Source organism: Bombina bombina, chromosome 7, assembly GCF_027579735.1.
Source record: "Bombina bombina isolate aBomBom1 chromosome 7, aBomBom1.pri, whole genome shotgun sequence".
Classification (NCBI taxonomy): Eukaryota; Metazoa; Chordata; class Amphibia; order Anura; family Bombinatoridae; genus Bombina; species Bombina bombina.
The window spans coordinates 486,385,842-486,406,484 of NC_069505.1; the positions used below are offsets into that span (position 1 = coordinate 486,385,842).

At 38.0% G+C, this 20,643-nt stretch overlaps 1 protein-coding gene across 1 annotated transcript in view; it reads left to right on the plus strand.

Moving 5' to 3' along the window:
• Positions 1 to 1,006: 1,006 nt before the first annotated feature.
• LOC128666806 (inositol-tetrakisphosphate 1-kinase-like) overlaps positions 1,007 to 20,643 on the plus strand; it is a 38,421-nt gene continuing 18,784 nt past the window's right edge. Inside the window, exons 1-5 of the mRNA XM_053721601.1 lie at positions 1,007 to 1,101; positions 9,025 to 9,049; positions 13,782 to 13,904; positions 17,496 to 17,613; positions 17,849 to 17,944. Of these exons, the coding sequence (XP_053577576.1) occupies positions 1,007 to 1,101; positions 9,025 to 9,049; positions 13,782 to 13,904; positions 17,496 to 17,613; positions 17,849 to 17,944 (457 nt within the window). The remainder of the gene's footprint in view (positions 1,102 to 9,024; positions 9,050 to 13,781; positions 13,905 to 17,495; positions 17,614 to 17,848; positions 17,945 to 20,643) is intronic.

The following is a 20,643-nucleotide window of genomic DNA, read 5'->3' on the forward strand; positions in this document are numbered from 1 at the left end:
AGATGGCCGCTGGATGTGTCTTACCGGAGGTTAGTTTGCGGTTGTGGTCCGACGTGGCGTTTAATAAGCAAACAGGCTCCTCGATTCAGACCCTGCTGACCTTCGCGCTTGTGTCCGGGTTCACTGGATGTATTTTTCGAACATTTCCGACTGTTCTTTAGCCTTAGCTTGCTGCCTTATTACGGAGCTCCCTAGCTAAGCGACTTTCCTCATCGCCGATCAGGCTCCGCCCCCCTTTACCGTGGCTTTATGTTTAAAGGGACATGAAACCCAAAAATGTTCTTTTGTGATTCAGACAGAGCATAACATTTTTAAAAAGTTTCAAATTTATTTCTATTAACAAATTTGCTTTGTTCCACCTGTATTCTGTGTTGAAGAGATACCTAGGTAGACATCTCGAGCACTATATGGCAGGAAATAGTGCTCCTGCAAATGGATAACATTCTTGTAATACTGCTGCCGTATAGTGCTCCAGAAATGGGCCGGTTTACGTCCCTGCTTTTCAACAAAAGATACCAAGAGAATAATAAAAATAATATTTATAAAGTTGCTTAAAATCTCATGCTCTATCTGACTCACAAAAGAAAAATGTTTGGTTTCAAATCCCTTTAAGAGATACAGGTAATGATTTGCAGGCCCCTATGATATGTCACACGCAGGTTTGTGGCAGATGAATCATTGTTCCCGTCACCTTATCTCTGGTCATTGTCCGGGTGTCAAAGCCCCTGTTAGGCGTGTCACACAATTTGTATCTGGCTACAGCACCCAAACAGTAATCAATATTTATGGCTGTATCAGCTGAGCGTTTTCTGCCCCTCCTCTCTATGTTACTGGACTGCACCCACCTTGAGTCAGCCTGAGAGCACTGAGTTGTGACAATGTGGGGAGGAAGGCAAGAGTGACAAGACCAGGCTGTAGGGTAGATTTCTGAGGACTTGTAGAGAGTAGGAGGACTATTGGGTATTGTTTTGGTTTTGGCTGAGAATACTGGACAAGCTGTATAATTATGCCTTCCCTGAGGACTAAGAAAAGGATCGGATTTTGTTTGAATGAGAAGAAGAAAAGAAAGTTGAACTTTCACATCTTTGAGGAACTCTGCAGGTAAAAGAGATGGTGTGATTCTGTTACATGTACTGCAGATATGTGTTACATTAGCAATCAAAGTGCTGACTTTACACTACCAGATACATAATGTGTGTGTTACACTATCAGATACATAGTGTGTGTGTTACACTATCAGATACATAGTGTGTGTGTGTTACACTATCAGATACATAGTGTGTGTGTTACACTATCAGATACATAGTGTGTGTGTTACACTATCAGATACATAGTGTGTGTGTGTTACACTATCAGATACATAGTGTGTGTGTTACACTATCAGATACATAGTGTGTGTGTGTTACACTATCAGATACATAATGTGTGTGTTACACTATCAGATACATAGTGTGTGTGTTACACTATCAGATACATAGTGTGTGTGTTACACTATCAGATACATAGTGTGTGTGTTACACTATCAAATACATAGTGTGTGTGTTACACTATCAGATACATAGTGTGTGTGTTACACTATCAGATACATAGTGTGTGTGTTACACTATCAGATACATAGTGTGTGTGTGTTACACTATCAGATACATAGTGTGTGTGTGTTACATTATCAGATACATAGTGTGTGTGTGTTACACTATCAGATACATAGTGTGTGTGTTACACTATCAGATACATAGTGTGTGTGTTACACTATCAGATACATAGTGTGTGTGTTACACTATCAGATACATAGTGTGTGTGTTACACTATCAGATACATAGTGTGTGTGTTACACTATCAGATACATAGTGTGTGTGTGTTACACTATCAGATACAATGTGTGTGTGTGTTACACTATCAGATACATAGTGTGTGTGTGTTACACTATCAGATACATAGTGTGTGTGTTACACTATCAGATACATAGTGTGTGTGTGTTACACTATCAGATACATAGTGTGTGTGTTACACTATCAGATACATAGTGTGTGTGTTACACTATCAGATACATAGTGTGTGTGTTACACTATCAGATACTAGTGTGTGTGTGTTACACTATCAGATACATAGTGTGTGTGTTACACTATCAGATACATAGTGTGTGTGTTACACTATCAGATACATAGTGTGTGTGTTACACTATCAGATACATAGTGTGTGTGTTACACTATCAGATACAATGTGTGTGTGTGTTACACTATCAGATACATAGTGTGTGTGTGTTACACTATCAGATACAATGTGTGTGTGTGTTACACTATCAGATACATAGTGTGTGTGTTACACTATCAGATACATAGTGTGTGTGTGTTACACTATCAGTTACATAGTGTGTGTGTTACACTATCAGATACATAATGTGTGTGTTACACTATCAGATACATAGTGTGTGTGTTACACTATCAGATACATAGTGTGTGTGTTACACTATCAGATACATAGTGTGTGTGTGTTACACTATCAGATACAATGTGTGTGTGTGTTACACTATCAGATACATAGTGTGTGTGTTACACTATCAGATACATAGTGTGTGTGTGTTACACTATCAGTTACATAGTGTGTGTGTTACACTATCAGATACATAATGTGTGTGTTACACTATCAGATACATAGTGTGTGTGTTACACTATCAGATACATAGTGTGTGTGTTACACTATCAGATACAATGTGTGTGTGTGTTACACTATCAGATACATAGTGTGTGTGTGTTACACTATCAGTTACATAGTGTGTGTGTGTTACACTATCAGATACATAGTGTGTGTTACACTATCAGATACATAGTGTGTGTGTTACACTATCAGATACATAGTGTGTGTGTTACACTATCAGATACATAATGTGTGTGTTACACTATCAGATACATAGTGTGTGTGTGTTACACTATCAGATACATAGTGTGTGTGAGTTACACTATCAGATACATAGTGTGTGTGTTACACTATCAGATACATAGTGTGTGTGTGTTACACTATCAGATACATAGTGTGTGTGTTACACTATCAGATACATAGTGTGTGTGTGTTACACTATCAGATACATAGTGTGTGTGTTACACTATCAGATACATAGAGTGTGTGTGTTACACTATCAGATACATAGTGTGTGTGTTACACTATCAGATACATAGTGTGTGTGTGTTACACTATCAGATACATAGTGTGTGTGTGTTACACTATCAGATACATAATGTGTGTGTTACACTATCAGATACATAGTGTGTGTGTGTTACACTATCAGATACATAGTGTGTGTGAGTTACACTATCAGATACATAGTGTGTGTGTTACACTATCAGATACATAGTGTGTGTGTGTTACACTATCAGATACATAGTGTGTGTGTGTTACACTATCAGATACATAGTGTGTGTGTGTTACACTATCAGATACATAGTGTGTGTGTTACACTATCAGATACATAGTGTGTGTGTGTTACACTATCAGATACATAGTGTGTGTGTGTTACACTATCAGATACATAATGTGTGTGTTACACTATCAGATACATAGTGTGTGTGTGTTACACTATCAGATACATAGTGTGTGTGAGTTACACTATCAGATACATAGTGTGTGTGTGTTACACTATCAGATACATAGTGTGTGTGTTACACTATCAGATACATAGTGTGTGTGTTACACTATCAGATACATAGTGTGTGTGTTACACTATCAGATACATAGTGTGTGTGTGTTACACTATCAGATACATAGTGTGTGTTACACTATCAGATACATAGTGTGTGTGTTACACTATCAGATATATAGTGTGTGTGTGTTACACTATCAGATACATAGTGTGTGTGTTACACTATCAGATATATAGTGTGTGTGTGTTACACTATCAGATACATAGTGTGTGTGTTACACTATCAGATATATAGTGTGTGTGTTACACTATCAGATACATAGTGTGTGTGTGTTACACTATCAGATACATAGTGTGTGTGTTACACTATCAGATACATAGTGTGTGTGTGTTACACTATCAGATACATAGTGTGTGTTACACTATCAGATACATAATGTGTGTGTGTTACACTATCAGATACATAGTGTGTGTGTGTTACACTATCAGATACATTGTGTGTGTGTGTTACACTATCAGATACATAGTGTGTGTGTGTTACACTATCAGATACATTGTGTGTGTGTGTTACACTATCAGATACATAGTGTGTGTGTGTTACACTATCAGATACATAGTGTGTGTGTGTTACACTATCAGATACATAGTGTGTGTGTGTTACACTATCAGATACATAGTGTGTGTGTGTTACACTATCAGATACATAGTGTGTGTGTTACACTATCAGATACATAGTGTGTGTGTGTTACACTATCAGATACATAGTGTGTGTGTTACACTATCAGATACATAGTGTGTGTGTTACACTATCAGATACATAGTGTGTGTGTTACACTATCAGATACATAGTGTGTGTGTTACACTATCAGATACATAGTGTGTGTGTTACACTATCAGATACATAGTGTGTGTTTTACACTATCAGATACATAGTGTGTGTGTTACACTATCAGATACATAGTGTGTGTGTGTTACACTATCAGATACAATGTGTGTGTGTTACACTATCAGATACATAATGTGTGTGTTACACTATCAGATACATAGTGTGTGTGTTACACTATCAGATACATAGTGTGTGTTTACACTATCAGATACATAGTGTGTGTGTTACACTATCAGATACATAGTGTGTGTGTGTTACACTATCAGATACAATGTGTGTGTGTTACACTATCAGATACATAATGTGTGTGTTACACTATCAGATACATAGTGTGTGTTTAACACTATCAGATACATAGTGTGTGTGTTACACTATCAGATACATAGTGTGTGTGTGTTACACTATCAGATACAATGTGTGTGTGTTACACTATCAGATACATAATGTGTGTGTTACACTATCAGATACATAGTGTGTGTTTAACACTATCAGATACATAGTGTGTTTTACACTATCAGATACATAGTGTGTGTGTTACACTATCAGATACATAGTGTGTGTGTGTTACACTATCAGATACAATGTGTGTGTGTTACACTATCAGATACATAATGTGTGTGTTACACTATCAGATACATAGTGTGTGTTTAACACTATCAGATACATAGTGTGTGTGTGTTACACTATCAGATACATAGTGTGTGTGTGTTACACTATCAGATACATAGTGTGTGTGTGTTACACTATCAGATACATAGTGTGTGTGTGTTACACTATCAGATACATAGTGTGTGTGTGTTACACTATCAGATACATAATGTGTGTGTTACACTATCAGATACATAGTGTGTGTTTAACACTATCAGATACATAGTGTGTGTGTTACACTATCAGATACATAGTGTGTGTGTGTTACACTATCAGATACAATGTGTGTGTGTTACACTATCAGATACATAATGTGTGTGTTACACTATCAGATACATAGTGTGTGTTTAACACTATCAGATACATAGTGTGTTTTACACTATCAGATACATAGTGTGTGTGTTACACTATCAGATACATAGTGTGTGTGTGTTACACTATCAGATACAATGTGTGTGTGTTACACTATCAGATACATAATGTGTGTGTTACACTATCAGATACATAGTGTGTGTTTAACACTATCAGATACATAGTGTGTGTGTGTTACACTATCAGATACATAGTGTGTGTGTGTTACACTATCAGATACATAGTGTGTGTGTGTTACACTATCAGATACATAGTGTGTGTGTGTTACACTATCAGATACATAGTGTGTGTGTGTTACACTATCAGATACATAGTGTGTGTGTGTTACACTATCAGATACATAGTGTGTGTGTGTTACACTATCAGATACATAGTGTGTGTGTTACACTATCAGATACATAGTGTGTGTGTTACACTATCAGATACATAGTGTGTGTGTTACACTATCAGATACATAGTGTGTGTGTGTTACACTATCAGATACATAGTGTGTGTGTTACACTATCAGATACATAGTGTGTGTGTGTTACACTATCAGATACATAGTGTGTGTGTGTTACACTATCAGATACATAGTGTGTGTGTGTTACACTATCAGATACATAATGTGTGTGTTACACTATCAGATACATAGTGTGTGTGTTACGCTATCAGATACATAGTGTGTGTGTTACGCTATCAGATACATAGTGTGTGTTACGCTATCAGATACATAGTGTGTGTTACGCTATCATATACATAGTGTTTGTGTTACGCTATCAGATACATAGTGTGTGTGTTACACTATCAGATACATAGTGTGTGTGTTACACTATCAGATACATAGTGTGTGTTTTACACTATCAGATACATAGTGTGTGTGTTACACTATCAGATACATAGTGTGTGTTACACTATCAGATACATAGTGTGTGTTACACTATCAGATACATAGTGAGTGTTACACTATCAGATACATAGTGTGTGTTACACTATCAAATACATAGTGTGTGTGTGTTACACTATCAGATACATAGTGTGTGTGTGTTACACTATCAGATACATAGTGTGTGTGTTACACTATCAGATACATAGTGTGTGTTACACTATCAGATACATAATGTGTGTGTTACACTATCAGATACATAGTGTGTGTGTGTTACACTATCAGATACATAGTGTGTGTGTGTTACACTATCAGATACATAGTGTGTGTGTTACGCTATCAGATACATAGTGTGTGTGTTACGCTATCAGATACATAGTGTGTGTGTTACACTATCAGATACATAGTGTGTGTGTTACACTATCAGATACATAGTGTGTGTGTTACACTAACAGATACATAGTGTGTGTTACGCTATCAGATACATAGTGTGTGTGTTACGCTATCAGATACATAGTGTGTGTTACGCTATCATATACTTAGTGTTTGTGTTACACTATCAGATACATAGTGTGTGTGTTACACTATCAGATACATAGTGTGTGTGTTACGCTATCAGATACATAGTGTGTGTTACGCTATCATATACATAGTGTTTGTGTTACACTATCAGATACATAGTGTGTGTGTTACACTATCAGATACATAGTGTGTGTGTTACACTATCAGATACATAGTGTGTGTTACACTATCAGATACATAGTGTGTGTTACACTATCAGATACATAGTGAGTGTTACACTATCAGATACATAGTGTGTGTTACACTATCAAATACATAGTGTGTGTGTGTTACACTATCAGATACATAGTGTGTGTGTGTTACACTATCAGATACATAGTGTGTGTGTTACACTATCAGATACATAGTGTGTGTTACACTATCAGATACATAATGTGTGTGTTACACTATCAGATACATAGTGTGTGTGTGTTACACTATCAGATACATAGTGTGTGTGTGTTACACTATCAGATACATAGTGTGTGTGTTACGCTATCAGATACATAGTGTGTGTGTTACACAATCAGATACATAGTGTGTGTTACGCTATCATATACATAGTGTTTGTGTTACACTATCAGATACATAGTGTGTGTGTTACACTATCAGATACATAGTGTGTGTGTTACACTATCAGATACATAGTGTGTGTGTTACACTATCAGATACATAGTGTGTGTTTTACACTATCAAATACATAGTGTGTGTGTGTTACACTATCAGATACATAGTGTGTGTGTTACACTATCAGATACATAGTGTGTGTTACACTATCAGATACATAATGTGTGTGTTACACTATCAGATACATAGTGTGTGTGTGTTACACTATCAGATACATATAGTGTGTGTGTGTTACACTATCAGATACATAGTGTGTGTGTTACGCTATCAGATACATAGTGTGTGTGTTACACAATCAGATACATAGTGTGTGTTACGCTATCATATACATAGTGTTTGTGTTACACTATCAGATACATAGTGTGTGTGTTACACTATCAGATACATAGTGTGTGTGTTACACTATCAGATACATAGTGTGTGTGTTACACTATCAGATACATAGTGTGTGTTTTACACTATCAAATACATAGTGTGTGTGTGTTACACTATCAGATACATAGTGTGTGTGTTTTACACTATCAAATACATACTGTGTATGTTACACTATCAGATACATACTGTGTGAGTTACACTATCAGATACATAGTGTGTGTGTTACACTATCAGATACATAGTGTGTGTGTTACACTATCAGATACATAGTGTGTGTATTACACTATCAAATACATAATGTGTGTGTTACACTATCAGATACATAGTGTGTGTGTTACACTATCAGATACATAGTGTGTGTTACACTATCAGATACATAGTGTGTTACACTATCAGATACATAGTGTGTTACACTATCAGATACATAGTGTGGGTGTTACACTATTAGATACATAGTGTGTGTGTTACACTATCAGATACATAGTGTGTGTTTTACACTATTCTTGTGAACTGCTGGTGCAGTGCCGCCCCCTGCAGATTTGCTAGCAGGTGGTGTCATTCAACCCGATCGTATTCGATCGGGTTGATTTCTGTCCGCGGCCTCAGAGCAGGCGGACAAGTTACGGAGCAGCAGTCTATAACTTCTGTTTCCGGCGAGTCTGAAGGCTCGCGCAGAAACAGGGGCTTCAGTTGTCATTCGGCCCTTGATAAATCCACCCTATATGTGTGTTACTCAATCAGATACATGCTGTATGTATTACATTATCAGATAAATACATTTTGTGAATGTTACACAATCATTTGAAAACCTTGGGGTTAAAATGGGTTTTTAAATATATTAGAATGTTTTAAAATTTGAAAACTCTGCCATTCAAGGGACTTTGCATAAGAATACGGAATACAAGAAAGCGAACCTGGGTGTGTAATCCTATTAAAACTTAGGGAGTCCCTGACCAATAGAGGTGCACCCTTATCTAGGCTTCCTCAGGGCTGCTCCTCGCACAGTCACTCTCATTGTATCTGAGCCTCATTACGCTGTTTATTTTTGTTTTTCAGGAATCGAGGTTACGATGTGACAAATGTAAGTATTGAGGCACATTCATAAGGAATATTATTATTCACACTCCTAGCCTAGATTTGAATATGGACTTGAGGGTATGGGAGCACTGAGTTGTACTTAATCATCGCTTCCAATCGCCCAAAACATAAATCCTAAATACAAACTGTATAAAGGTTTTACTGATAGCTTCTGATCTTACCTATAAATGTGACCCCTGATACACTCTCATATACATAAACAAATAAAGGGCTAAATAACAAGTGGAGCGATCATTTTTTTGCATGCCTGCAAACGGGCAAATTTGCTCATTTGTAGGCGCACAATAAATAACCAGCTATTACAAGTCACTGGTTATTGCTATCGCGGGGTCGCGGTAACAATTAGCTCTCAGAAAATTAACCAGAGATTAGATGTTTAAAATAAAAAAATAGCATTGTTTTTTAATAAAATAACTGCACTATGCAGTTTCTGGGGGTTAAAATTGGCGGCTGTGGGGTGCTAGAAAAATAAAATGGCACAAAAAAGTGCCTTTACATTTCGGTCTATGGGAACTGTGTGTATGCTTATATACATATATATTTATGTGTTAATATGTGTATATACACATATAAACACATAAATATATATGTATAGAATTATATACAGATATACCGTATTTAAAAATACTGCCTATCGCTGCGTGACTTACCCCCTTCGCTGTGCTAGTGCTCATGCTGTGGCTTTTTAGTCTTTTTAGTAAAGGGTGAAGAGATGTGTGATTATTTACTGAATATTAAGCACCAAGGCCGTCTTTAATATTGACTGGACCCTGGGCAAAAATGTTCTTGGGCCCACCCCATACAATTTTTCTCTCCATCCCAACATCCCAAAAAAACAACTAAATCAATTTATTTTATAAAAACAAATTAAATTATTATCCCAGCAGTGGATCATCCACTACTGGGCTAATCATTAAAAAAAAAAAAAATGAAATAAATTGTAATATGTGAAACTGGACCTAAACAGTGCTAAGTAAATAAATATATAAATTCCTCCACTGAATTTATTTAATATGCTTTTGAATATGATTCTGGTGTGAGGTTAGCTGGTTAAAGAGATTTAGGGCAGCCAACAGGAGCAAAGCAAGGTAAAGACTGAGGAGGAAGCATGGAGGGGCAGACAAATATAACTTTACTGACTGGAACAGCAGAACTACTATGGAAGCTGTAAAATCTGAGACAGAGAGAAAACAAAAACTATAAAAATAAACCTTACATTAATTTGTGAAGTATCAGCATGACACTATACATCAGCCACAGCAGCACATGTCCCTTCTTTGCTAGGAACACGTTCTCTCTCACCCTGTACTAGACAATGCTGAATGGGGAGGGGCATGTGTGCACTCACTTATTCTTCCCACTGACACCTTTCTACAAAGCACTGTTCCCCTAACAAACTTCAGTTAGTTGATCTTAGGGCCACAGCAGAAAGAGCAGGGCTAAGGGGACCAGCAGACTGGATGCTGTCTGCCCAAGGCTGCATGGATACAGTGTGAGACAAGTCACACAGCTTCAAGACTAAAGAGAGCAGTGTGTGCAGCTGCACAGATGCTCAAATCCTCACGTGCCTGCCGCTCCAGCTTTCTGCTGCATGCGCCTACAGTCAGCCCTACCCAGAAACAATCCCCACCACCAGAGCAGTTGCCTGGTAACAGTGGTAACCCCAGCAGGACCTTTTCTGGTGCAGTGGGAGTGGCTGGATGCCGAGTTAGGGCTTAGCATTCAGTGCTGCACAGTGCACATCTAAAACAGCACATGGCAATAGCTTGGCATGTCACATGAAGCCTGCACGGTCTGGCACAGTTTCTCACAAATAAATATAAGCAGAGAACTTTTGACTGTTCCCCATATCACAACAAAACTGGGCCCTGGGAAGCTGCCCCTTTTGCCCTGTGTTAAAGGCGGCCCTGTTAAGCACCGGTATATTAGAAATATAAAAATAAATAAATAAACAAACTCCAATTTTCACTCCTGACAAGCAAGATCTTTAAATGGATTTGGAGTCAAAATTAAACTTTTATGATTCATATAACAGCACACAATGGGGTGGATTTATTAAATGTCGGACAGACATGATCCACTGTAGAAGATCATGTCTGCCCAACACCTCTAAATGCCGACAGCATATGATGTCGGCATTTATCATTGCACAAGCATTTCTGGTGAAATGCTTGTGCAATGCCGCCCCCTGCAGATTTCCAGCCAATCGGCCGCTAACAAGGGGTGTCAATCATTCTGATCGTATCTAATGGGGATTATTGCTGTCCGCCACTTCAGACCACTGCTTCTTAACTTTTGTTTCCGGTGAGCCTGAAGGCTCGCGCGGAAACAGCTGCATGATAATTATCTCTTGTTTTCCTTTGTTGAAAATGATCTCCTTTTCAAAAGAGTATACTGAGGTAGGTTCAGTTAAAGGGACAGTCTAGTATAAATTAAACTTTCATTATTCAGATAGGACTTGTAATTTTAATCAACTTTCCAATTTACTTTTATCATCAAATTTGCTTTTTTCTCTTGGTATTCTTAGTTTAAACTAAACCTAGGTAGGCTCATATGTTAATGTCTAAGCCTTTGAGGGCTGCCTCTTATCACAGGCTTTTTAAATCTCTTTTCAACACAAAGAGACAGAAAGTACACGTGGGCTATATAGATAACACTGTGTTTAGACACAGGGGGTAATTTAAGATCTAGCACAATACAATGCTAAATTTAAGACAATAGATAATAAACAGTCACAGTCATGTGATCAGGAGGCTGGAAGAAGGTTCTTAGATACAAGGTAATCACAGAGGTAGAAAGTATATTAATATAACTGTGTTGGTTATGCAAAACTGGGGAATGGGTAATAAAGGGATTATCTATCTTTTAAAACAATAACAATCCTATGGTAGACTGTCCCTTTAAATGTGCATTTATTGAACACTATATGGAAGCAACAATGCCTGTAACAATGTTATAGATATAGTTTTTAAATCACGTGCACACTCCTGAGCATACCATGAGCTTTCTACAAAGTATACCAAGATAAATTGTTAAATTTGCTTATTAAACATATCTAATCGTGAATCTTGAAAGTTTAATGTTGATTCCTGTGTCCATTTAAGCATTTCCCTTTTTGGATTGTTCAGCACTAGTGATGAGGTAGGAAATACTTTTAAATCTGATATGGCCCCCTATATACTACAAACAGACAGTAGTTATTAAAGTAGATGGTAAGGCACAAAGATTGGCCATAATTGTGTGCAAAAATATTAGAAAAAGTTTAGCGCATTTATGTTAATTCTTTAAAGGTCTCTCCGAATTACCAGCATTCAGCAAAGCTCTCAAACCCACGCTCCTAACTGTGTCTGTCTCAAAGAGTCATAGATAAATGCTGCATGCACTAAATTGTGTTTTTTCTTGTTGACATTAAAAAAGGGGCTTTTTTCCATTAAAAACTATTAAGTCACTTATCATTAAACATATAATGCAATGGCTCATGGTTACTACCTGCCATACTGATGAAGCGGAATGCAGAAGTTTGTAAACTTTATGTTCAACGGAAGATGATAAAAAAAATTGAAGTGATAATTTTAACCCTTTACAACTGCCCCAAATTTCCTTCATCTTTTACACTCACCTAAATCTTGTGTATATTTATTTTATTCACCCAGACCTCCTTCATATCTCCACTCCTAAAATCTCTCTCACTACCCTTAATCTCCTTCAACTCTCTCTCCCCTTAATCTCCTTTATCTCTGTCACTCCCCTAAATATAATTCATCTTTCTTACTAACCTAAATCTCCCTTGTCTCTCTAATTCACCTAAATCTTCCTCATCTGTCTCACTCACCCAGATCTCCCTCATCTTGTTCACTCCAAAAAGCTCTCTAATCTCTCATGCTCACCCAAATATCCTTCATTTGTCTCACTCATCTAAATCTCATCTCTCCACTCCCCAAATTTCCCTTATCACCCTCATCTGTCTCACTAAACTTAATCTCCTTCATCTGTCTCACTTAGCTAAATAGCCTTCATATTTCTTACTAACCTAAATCTCCCTTATATCTCTAATTCACCTAAAACTTCTTCATCTCTCTAATTCACCTAAAGCCTCCTCATCTCTCTATTTCACCTAAAGCTTCATCATCTTTCTCAATCCCCTAAATCTCCACTATCTCTCTCACTCACCTAGATCTCCCTCATCTCTCTCACTTACCTAGATCTCCCTCCTCTCTCTGACTTCCCTATATCTCCTTCATAGCTCTTACTCCCCTAAATCTCCATCAACCCTCTCACTCACCAAATCTCCCTCATCTCTCTCACTCACCTAGATCTCCCTCATCTCTCTCACTTACCTAGATCTCCCTCCTCTCTCTGACTTCCCTATATCTCCTTCATAGCTCTTACTCCCCTAAATCTCCATCAACCCTCTCACTCACCAAATCTCCCTCATCTCTCTCACTCACCTAAATCTCCTTCTACCCTCTTCCTTGTGTAACTGGCCCTTCTTTCTGTAGTCACTGCAAGTAGAGCATTAGCCCAGCAGTAGAGTCAAAGCTCTCGATTTAAGATCAAGACTTACAGTTTATAGTCCTCTCTCTGTTATTTGTAAAATATTGGGTAATGTGACTTCAGATTCTTTGTGCCTATTTCCAACAGCCTCTTATTGTCATGCTGTAATAATGCGGTATTCCAGAGTCAACCAACATATTTATTTTCTGATCTCTTCTCAGATTGACCTGTCCCTGCCCCTCTGCAGCCAAGGACCTTTTGATCTGATTATCCACAAGCTTTCAGATCTCCTGGTAGAAGCTGGACAGGATCTGAAATCTCATCACCTTGTACAGAGGTTACAGGTAATACAGGGTTATATTGCCTTCTCTGATATCAAAATCTGCCAACTACTTCCTTCCTCTAGTAAAGCCTGTCAACTTGTTGAATCCTCTGGTAATGACTGCCATCTCCCTAGTTTCTACTTTCCAACTAGTATTTCTCTAGTAAAACCTGTCAATTTAGTGCCATCCTCTAATGGTGTCTTTCAATTAGAGCTTTCCTCTAACGATGTCTGTAAACTAGTTTTTTCTTCTAGCGTGGTCTGTCAATCCTCCTGTGATGCCTATAAACTATTGCCTTTCCCTAGTGGTGCCTATCAACTATTTCCTTCCTCTTGTGATTCTTATCAACTAGCACCTTCCCCTAGTGGTGCCCGTCAACTAGTGCTTTCCTCTTGTGATGCGTATCAACTAGTGCTTTCCTCTTGTGATGCCTATCAACTAGCGCCCTCCCCTATTGGTGCCTGTCAACTATTGAGCTCCTCTTGTGATCTCTATCCACTAGTGCCTTCCTTTTGTGATGCCTATGAAATAGTGCATTTCCCTAGTGGTGCCTATCAACTAGTGCTTTCCCCTTGTGGTGCCTGTCAACTAGTGCTCTGCTCTTGTGATGCCTATAAACTAATGCCTTCCTTTTATGATGCCTATCAACTTGTGCCTTTCTCTTGTGATGCCTATCAACTATTGCTCTCCTCTTGTGATGCCTAACAACTAGTGCCTTCCTCTTATGATGCCTATCAACTAGTGCCTTTTATTTTATTATTATTCTTTATTTATAAAGCGCCAACAGATTCCGCAGCGCTGTTCATAGGTAACAAAGATAAAAGGACAGTGCAATATGAGACACCAGACAAAATTTAACAGACAAATACAGTAGGAATTGGGAGCCCTGTTCCCGTGGGAACTTACAATCTAAATGGGTAGGAGGGTGAGAAACAGGAGGTGGGGACTGCAAATGTGGGAATGATGTTAGTGTGAAGTTAGATGAGGGCAACTATTAGGCAAGTGAAATTTATTAGTTACTGATTTGGTTATAGGCTTCCCTGAACAAGGAGGTCTTTAGGGAGCGTTTAAAGAAGGAGAGGTTGGGGGAAAAGTCTGACAGCTCAAGGAAGTGCGTTCCAAAGGGGTGGTGCCGTACGAGAGAAGTCCTGTAGTCTAGCATGAGAGGAGGTGATGGTAGAAGAGGCAAGGAGTAGATCGTTGTTGGATCTTAGGGGACGGGCTGGAGTATATTTGTTGATGAGTGAGGACAGGTATGGGGGGGCTGCATTGGTAAGGGCTTTGTAGGTCAGAGTGAGAATTTTGAATTTAATTCTGCTTTGAATGGGGAGCCAGTGAAGGGACTCACAGAGGGGTGCGGCAGATACAGAGCGTCGGGAGAGGTGGATTAGCCTAGCATTTGGGATGGATTGAAGGGGGGAGAGGTGGGAGAGAGGAAGGCCAGTGCCTTTCTCTGGTAATGCCTATCAACTAGTGCCTTCCTCTTGTGAAGCCTATCAACTATTGCTCTCCTTTTGTGATGCCTATCAACTAGCACATTCCACTATTGGTGCCTGTCAACTAGTGCTTTCCTCTTGTGATGCCTATCAACTTGTGCCTTCCTCTTGTGATTAGGTTTGCCACCTCTGCCATGTTTTCCTGGACACTTATAAGTTACATATGCTGCAAGGTGTGCAGAGGGGAACATAAATTTCACCCCTGGACAGCACACAAATAGTGGTCCTGGACAGCACTATTCATGTTCCTCTCTGCTCACCCTACAGCATGTGTAACTCATAAGTGTCCAGGAAAACATGGCCGAGGTGGCAACCCTACTTGTGATGCCTGTCCCTTCTTCTAATGGTAACAACAAATTTGTAACTTTCTTTAAAGGGACACTGAACTTTTGTGATTCAGATAGAGCATGCAATTTTAAGCAACTTTCTAATTTACTCCTATTATCCATTTTTCTTTGTTCTCTTTCTATCTTTATTTGAAAAAGAAGGCTTCTAAGCTTTTTTATTGGTGGATGAATTTATTCACCAATCAGCAAGGACAACCCAGGTTGTTTACCAAAAATTGGCCGGCATCTAAACTTACATTCTTGCATTTCAAATAAAGATACCAAGAGAATAAAGAAAATTTGCTAATAGGAGTAAATTAGAAAGTTTCTTAAAATGTCATGCTCTATCTGAATCACGAAAGAAAAAATTTGGGTTCCGTATCCCTTTAATGATTTCTGTCAACTAGTATCTTACTCTAGGGATGTTTCCCATTGTATGTTTTCCTCTAGTTATTTCTGTGCACTAGTAACTTCCTCTAGTAATGCCTGGCCACTAGTGCCTTTCTCTAGAAATGTTTCCCATCCAATGGCTTCCTCAAGTTATGTTTGTGTACTAGTACCTTCCTCTAGAGATCCTTACCATCTAATGGCTTCCTCAAGTTATGTTTGTGTACTAGTACCTTCCTCTAGAGATCCTTACCATCTAATGGCTTCCTCAAATGATGTCTGTGCACAAATAAGTTCCTCGAGTGATGCCTGCCCACTAGTGCCTTCCATTAGAAATGTTTCCAATCCAATGACTTCCTCAAGTTATGTTTCTCCACTAGTAACTTCCTCAGGTGATGTAAGCCATCTAGTGTGTGATGCCTCTAAGCTAATGCCATCTTCTATAGTGTCTGCAAATTAGTACCTTCTATTCTTCAACATATGTTCAGTTGTTGCTCCTATTTCATATCTAGATATGACTGCTTTCCACAATAGCTTAGTATTATATGGTGGGGCAACTTATTTATTAATATTCGCTACTGCTGTACCTCAAGTAAATGTATGTTACTGTTATTAACCTAGTAATATCTGTTACTAGTATATGCTATTAATTAAGACATTGCTGCTCCCTGCTAGTCTTCTATAGAATATCATGTTTTTTATATATCCTATTATCATTAAGTAATGTCTATAACAGCCGATCCTAATGGCTGGTAGCAGGCCCTCCTTTTACTATTTCCATCTCCTGTACTTTCTCCTTTAAAAATGTTTTATCCTGCTCTTAGCCATCTAATGATGTATTTTCTTGATCTTCTAGTAATGTCTTACCCTGCTCTTAGATCCCTAGTGATGCCTTTTTACCATGTTGTTACATCCTTAGTGATGTTTTCTTGCTTTTGCAGTAATGTCTTAAGCAACGTTTACACTCCTATTTATCCCTTCTCGTCTAGTCATGTCTTACCTTACTTTTACGCCCCTTCTCTAGCTCTACTAATAATGTCTTATCCTAGTCTTAACACCCCTGATTGCACTACTGTTAATGTCTTGTATTATAACTCTGTTAAATTCTGCTCCTCTAGTAATGCCTTATGTTACTTATACACCCTTTAAATGTATTTTACTTTTCTAGTAATGTCTTACTATACTTCTACACCCCTAGTGAAGCATTTCCTTGCTTTCTATTAATGTTATACCTTACTCTGACACATAGTAATGCACTATTTTGCTCTTATAGTCATGTCTGATCTTACTTTTTCAGCTGTGCCTGCATTATAAGACGTCTTTTGGTTCTTTCCATATAGCATCTCTATAGAATTATTTAGTAATGTCTGCAATAGGGTAACAGTAGCTGTTTGGCTGCACAGGTCTATCTAGAGATGCATACGCACACCATCATGCTGGACCCCCTGCCTGCCATGCACACACTTCTGGACAGATTCCAATCTTACCACCTACTGCGTAGCCTGGAAACCCACAACCAAGGTCAGCCAAAGAACAGCACAGGAAAGATATGACTCTCAGCAGAAATATGTGTGACCAAAAATGGTTTGACCAAAATATTTAGGTTTAGATTTGGGGATGTCCAACTTCAGGAGATAAATATAAATGAGGAACAAATCTGTCAGATCATGGGGAACTCCCCACAAATACAATATAGACAATGTTGCTGCACAGACTTATGTTACAGGAATGACATTTATTTTCTCTCTCCCCTAAGGACCTAACGGCATCTTTACACCTCCGTGCGTGGAGCTTGTGTCCATTCAGAGTGATGTGGTGACCCTGGTCAGAAATCATCTTTCCTACCCAATCAGTAAGGTCCACTCTCTGCTGTCAAGTCCAACTGTCTTTTTTGGGAAAATTGAAGGGTTTTGGAATCCCAGGTTCTTGGCAGTCAGTTTACCCCAATAACCAAGTCTACATCAGATTTGTTATTACCCCAGATCCAACCCACGGTCCTATTTATACTTACCTGTCACCTCTTAGACCTTTCTATCTAACCCAATTGTCAACCTAGATTAGATCCACCTCCATCACCAGATCAGATGCACATGTTTATGAGATCATGACACCCAGCAGCCCTCCAGATCAGTCTCACTCCTTTTAGGTCATAACACTCTACCTCCAAACCTCAGATCCAGTTGTAACATCCATTTATCTTCCTCAAATGTCATCAACCTACTCCTTGAAGGATTCACCTGCTCCTCTAGGTTGTAACTGCTTGTCCCCAAGATTTAAAGGGGCACTGCAGTAAATAAGTTTCCGCCAGCCATATAAAAAAGCATTGCTGATATTTTCTGTGGGTTTTTGCCTGGAAAAACAAATAAAGACTTTTTTTTATATTGAAACTAATACAGCAGTATCAGTCGTGTACTTCCTATTAAGGCTCACTAGCTGATAGATAATTGTAAATGATTATTGATTGATAGATACTACCTGCTAATGCTCAATGATGTAGCACCTATAAGCCAGTTGTATTTTCCAATTCTGAGAAGCCCAATGTGCCATATATATGTCATTAATTGGCCTCAGGAGAGGTGATGAAAGATACCAACTAATAAGATTGTCCTACCCCAGTAAACAACATTTGTATTGGCTACTACAAATAAGGCAAAGGGTTAAGGTATTCAGAAAGCTTCAAAACTCTGCTGATATGTTTACCTATTGCAATATAACAAAAACATTTGTAATTACCAGGATTTTTTATGCCCCTAGGTACCTCTTAATTGTGCCTCTCAACCCTACTGTATGGCTCTTCCATTTAACTACTACACTTTAAAGGGACACTAAAGTACAATTAAACTTACATGAATCAGATAGAGCAGCAATTTTAAATAACTTTCCAATTTACATCCATTAACAAAATGTGCACAGTCTTTTTATATTTACATTTTTGAGTCACCAGCTCCTACTGAGCATGTGCAAGAATTCACAGACTATACGTATATGCATTTTTGATTGGTTAATGGCTGTCACGTGATACAGGAGGAGTGGAAATAGACAGAACTGAAATTTGTCAGAAAAAATGTACTACTCACTTGAAGTTCAGACTAATTGCTATTGCATTGTCTCTTTATTATGCATTTGTTGATTATGAAAATCTACTGTATTTACTGGTCCTTTAAGGCACAGTTTACTCAAAAATGTTTGCCCCTTTAATTAGTTCCCAATTATCCACTTTACCTGCTGGAGTGTATTAAATTGTTTACAAGTATTTCCATTACTCTTATATTGGCATTTGAAATAGTTTATTTAGCCTGTGGTATCCCCACCCATCCAAAAAGTTTTTGGCACCAAGGCCAAGCTGTGTTAACACAGCCAGTAGAAGAAATTACACTCCCAGTGAGGTATAGAAGAGATAAGGTAATAAAATGTTGATTTTCCATTGTTCTCTCCAAGTATTGGTGATTGGTTTAAGGACAGATATAAGATAAAGAAGCAGGTATATGTACACAATGTGATAAAGTAATGAGATCTGATTATACCTACAAGCTCAACCTAGGTTATGGCTTCAAAACACAAAATCAGCTAATTCATATACACAAATAAACCTTAAAAAAAGCAAATCTCATACATTTTATACTCTGCAGCTGGTAAAAAAAAGTAATTGGAAACATATTAAGGGAAAGAAACAATTTTATAGTATACTGTCCCTTTAAGTAGCCAAACTAAAACTGTTTAAAAAAAATAAAAAATAATATATATATATAGGTTTCTTGAAGACCAGATTTGGCTACAGTGGATAAAACCCTTTACTGACAAACACTTCCTAATCAGAATCTCCTGTGCAATATTTAACTGTCTGCTTTTAACACAGGTAGGGTAGATCCAGTGATATCCGTGAGCAGGAAGAAACTTTGCAGGTCTGCTAATCTGTGTGGGTTGAAGGGGGGGGGGGGGGTACAGAGCAGGTGTGTATCACACAAGTGCAAAGTCCTGGGGAGAGGCTGTGTCACTGTGTGCCTGGCAGGGTGTGTTAATAAGCATTTGTGTTACCGAATCAGCCAGACGTAATGTAGAGTGTCAGTGGCCTCAATTCACTAATACTCAGCTACAACTACAACTTGTAGTAGTACTCACTGTATTCACTGAAGACCACTGTAGTCAGAATTAGCCATTGATTAATCATGCTGACAAAACTATAATAAACTTTCATTTGGTGCATATTTATTGCAGGTAATTAATTTTTATAGTAGTATTTGGATAAGCATTAATACTGGTTACCGAATTACAAATATAAGAGTTAAGAAACATCTAATATTGCACAGAGAAAAAAAATGATAGCATTAGTAAGTGCTACTGCTACAAGCCAGCATATGCATATATAGATATGGGCAGCAAATGTTAATTATATATGTATATGATTATATAAATATATATTTATGTGTTAATATGTGTATTTACACATATTAACACATAGATATGTATACGTTGCGGGTAAAGTCCAAAATTGGGTAATCCTAGCATTACCTGGGTAATCCTAGCATTACCCAAGCAGCTCTGGCTAAAGCC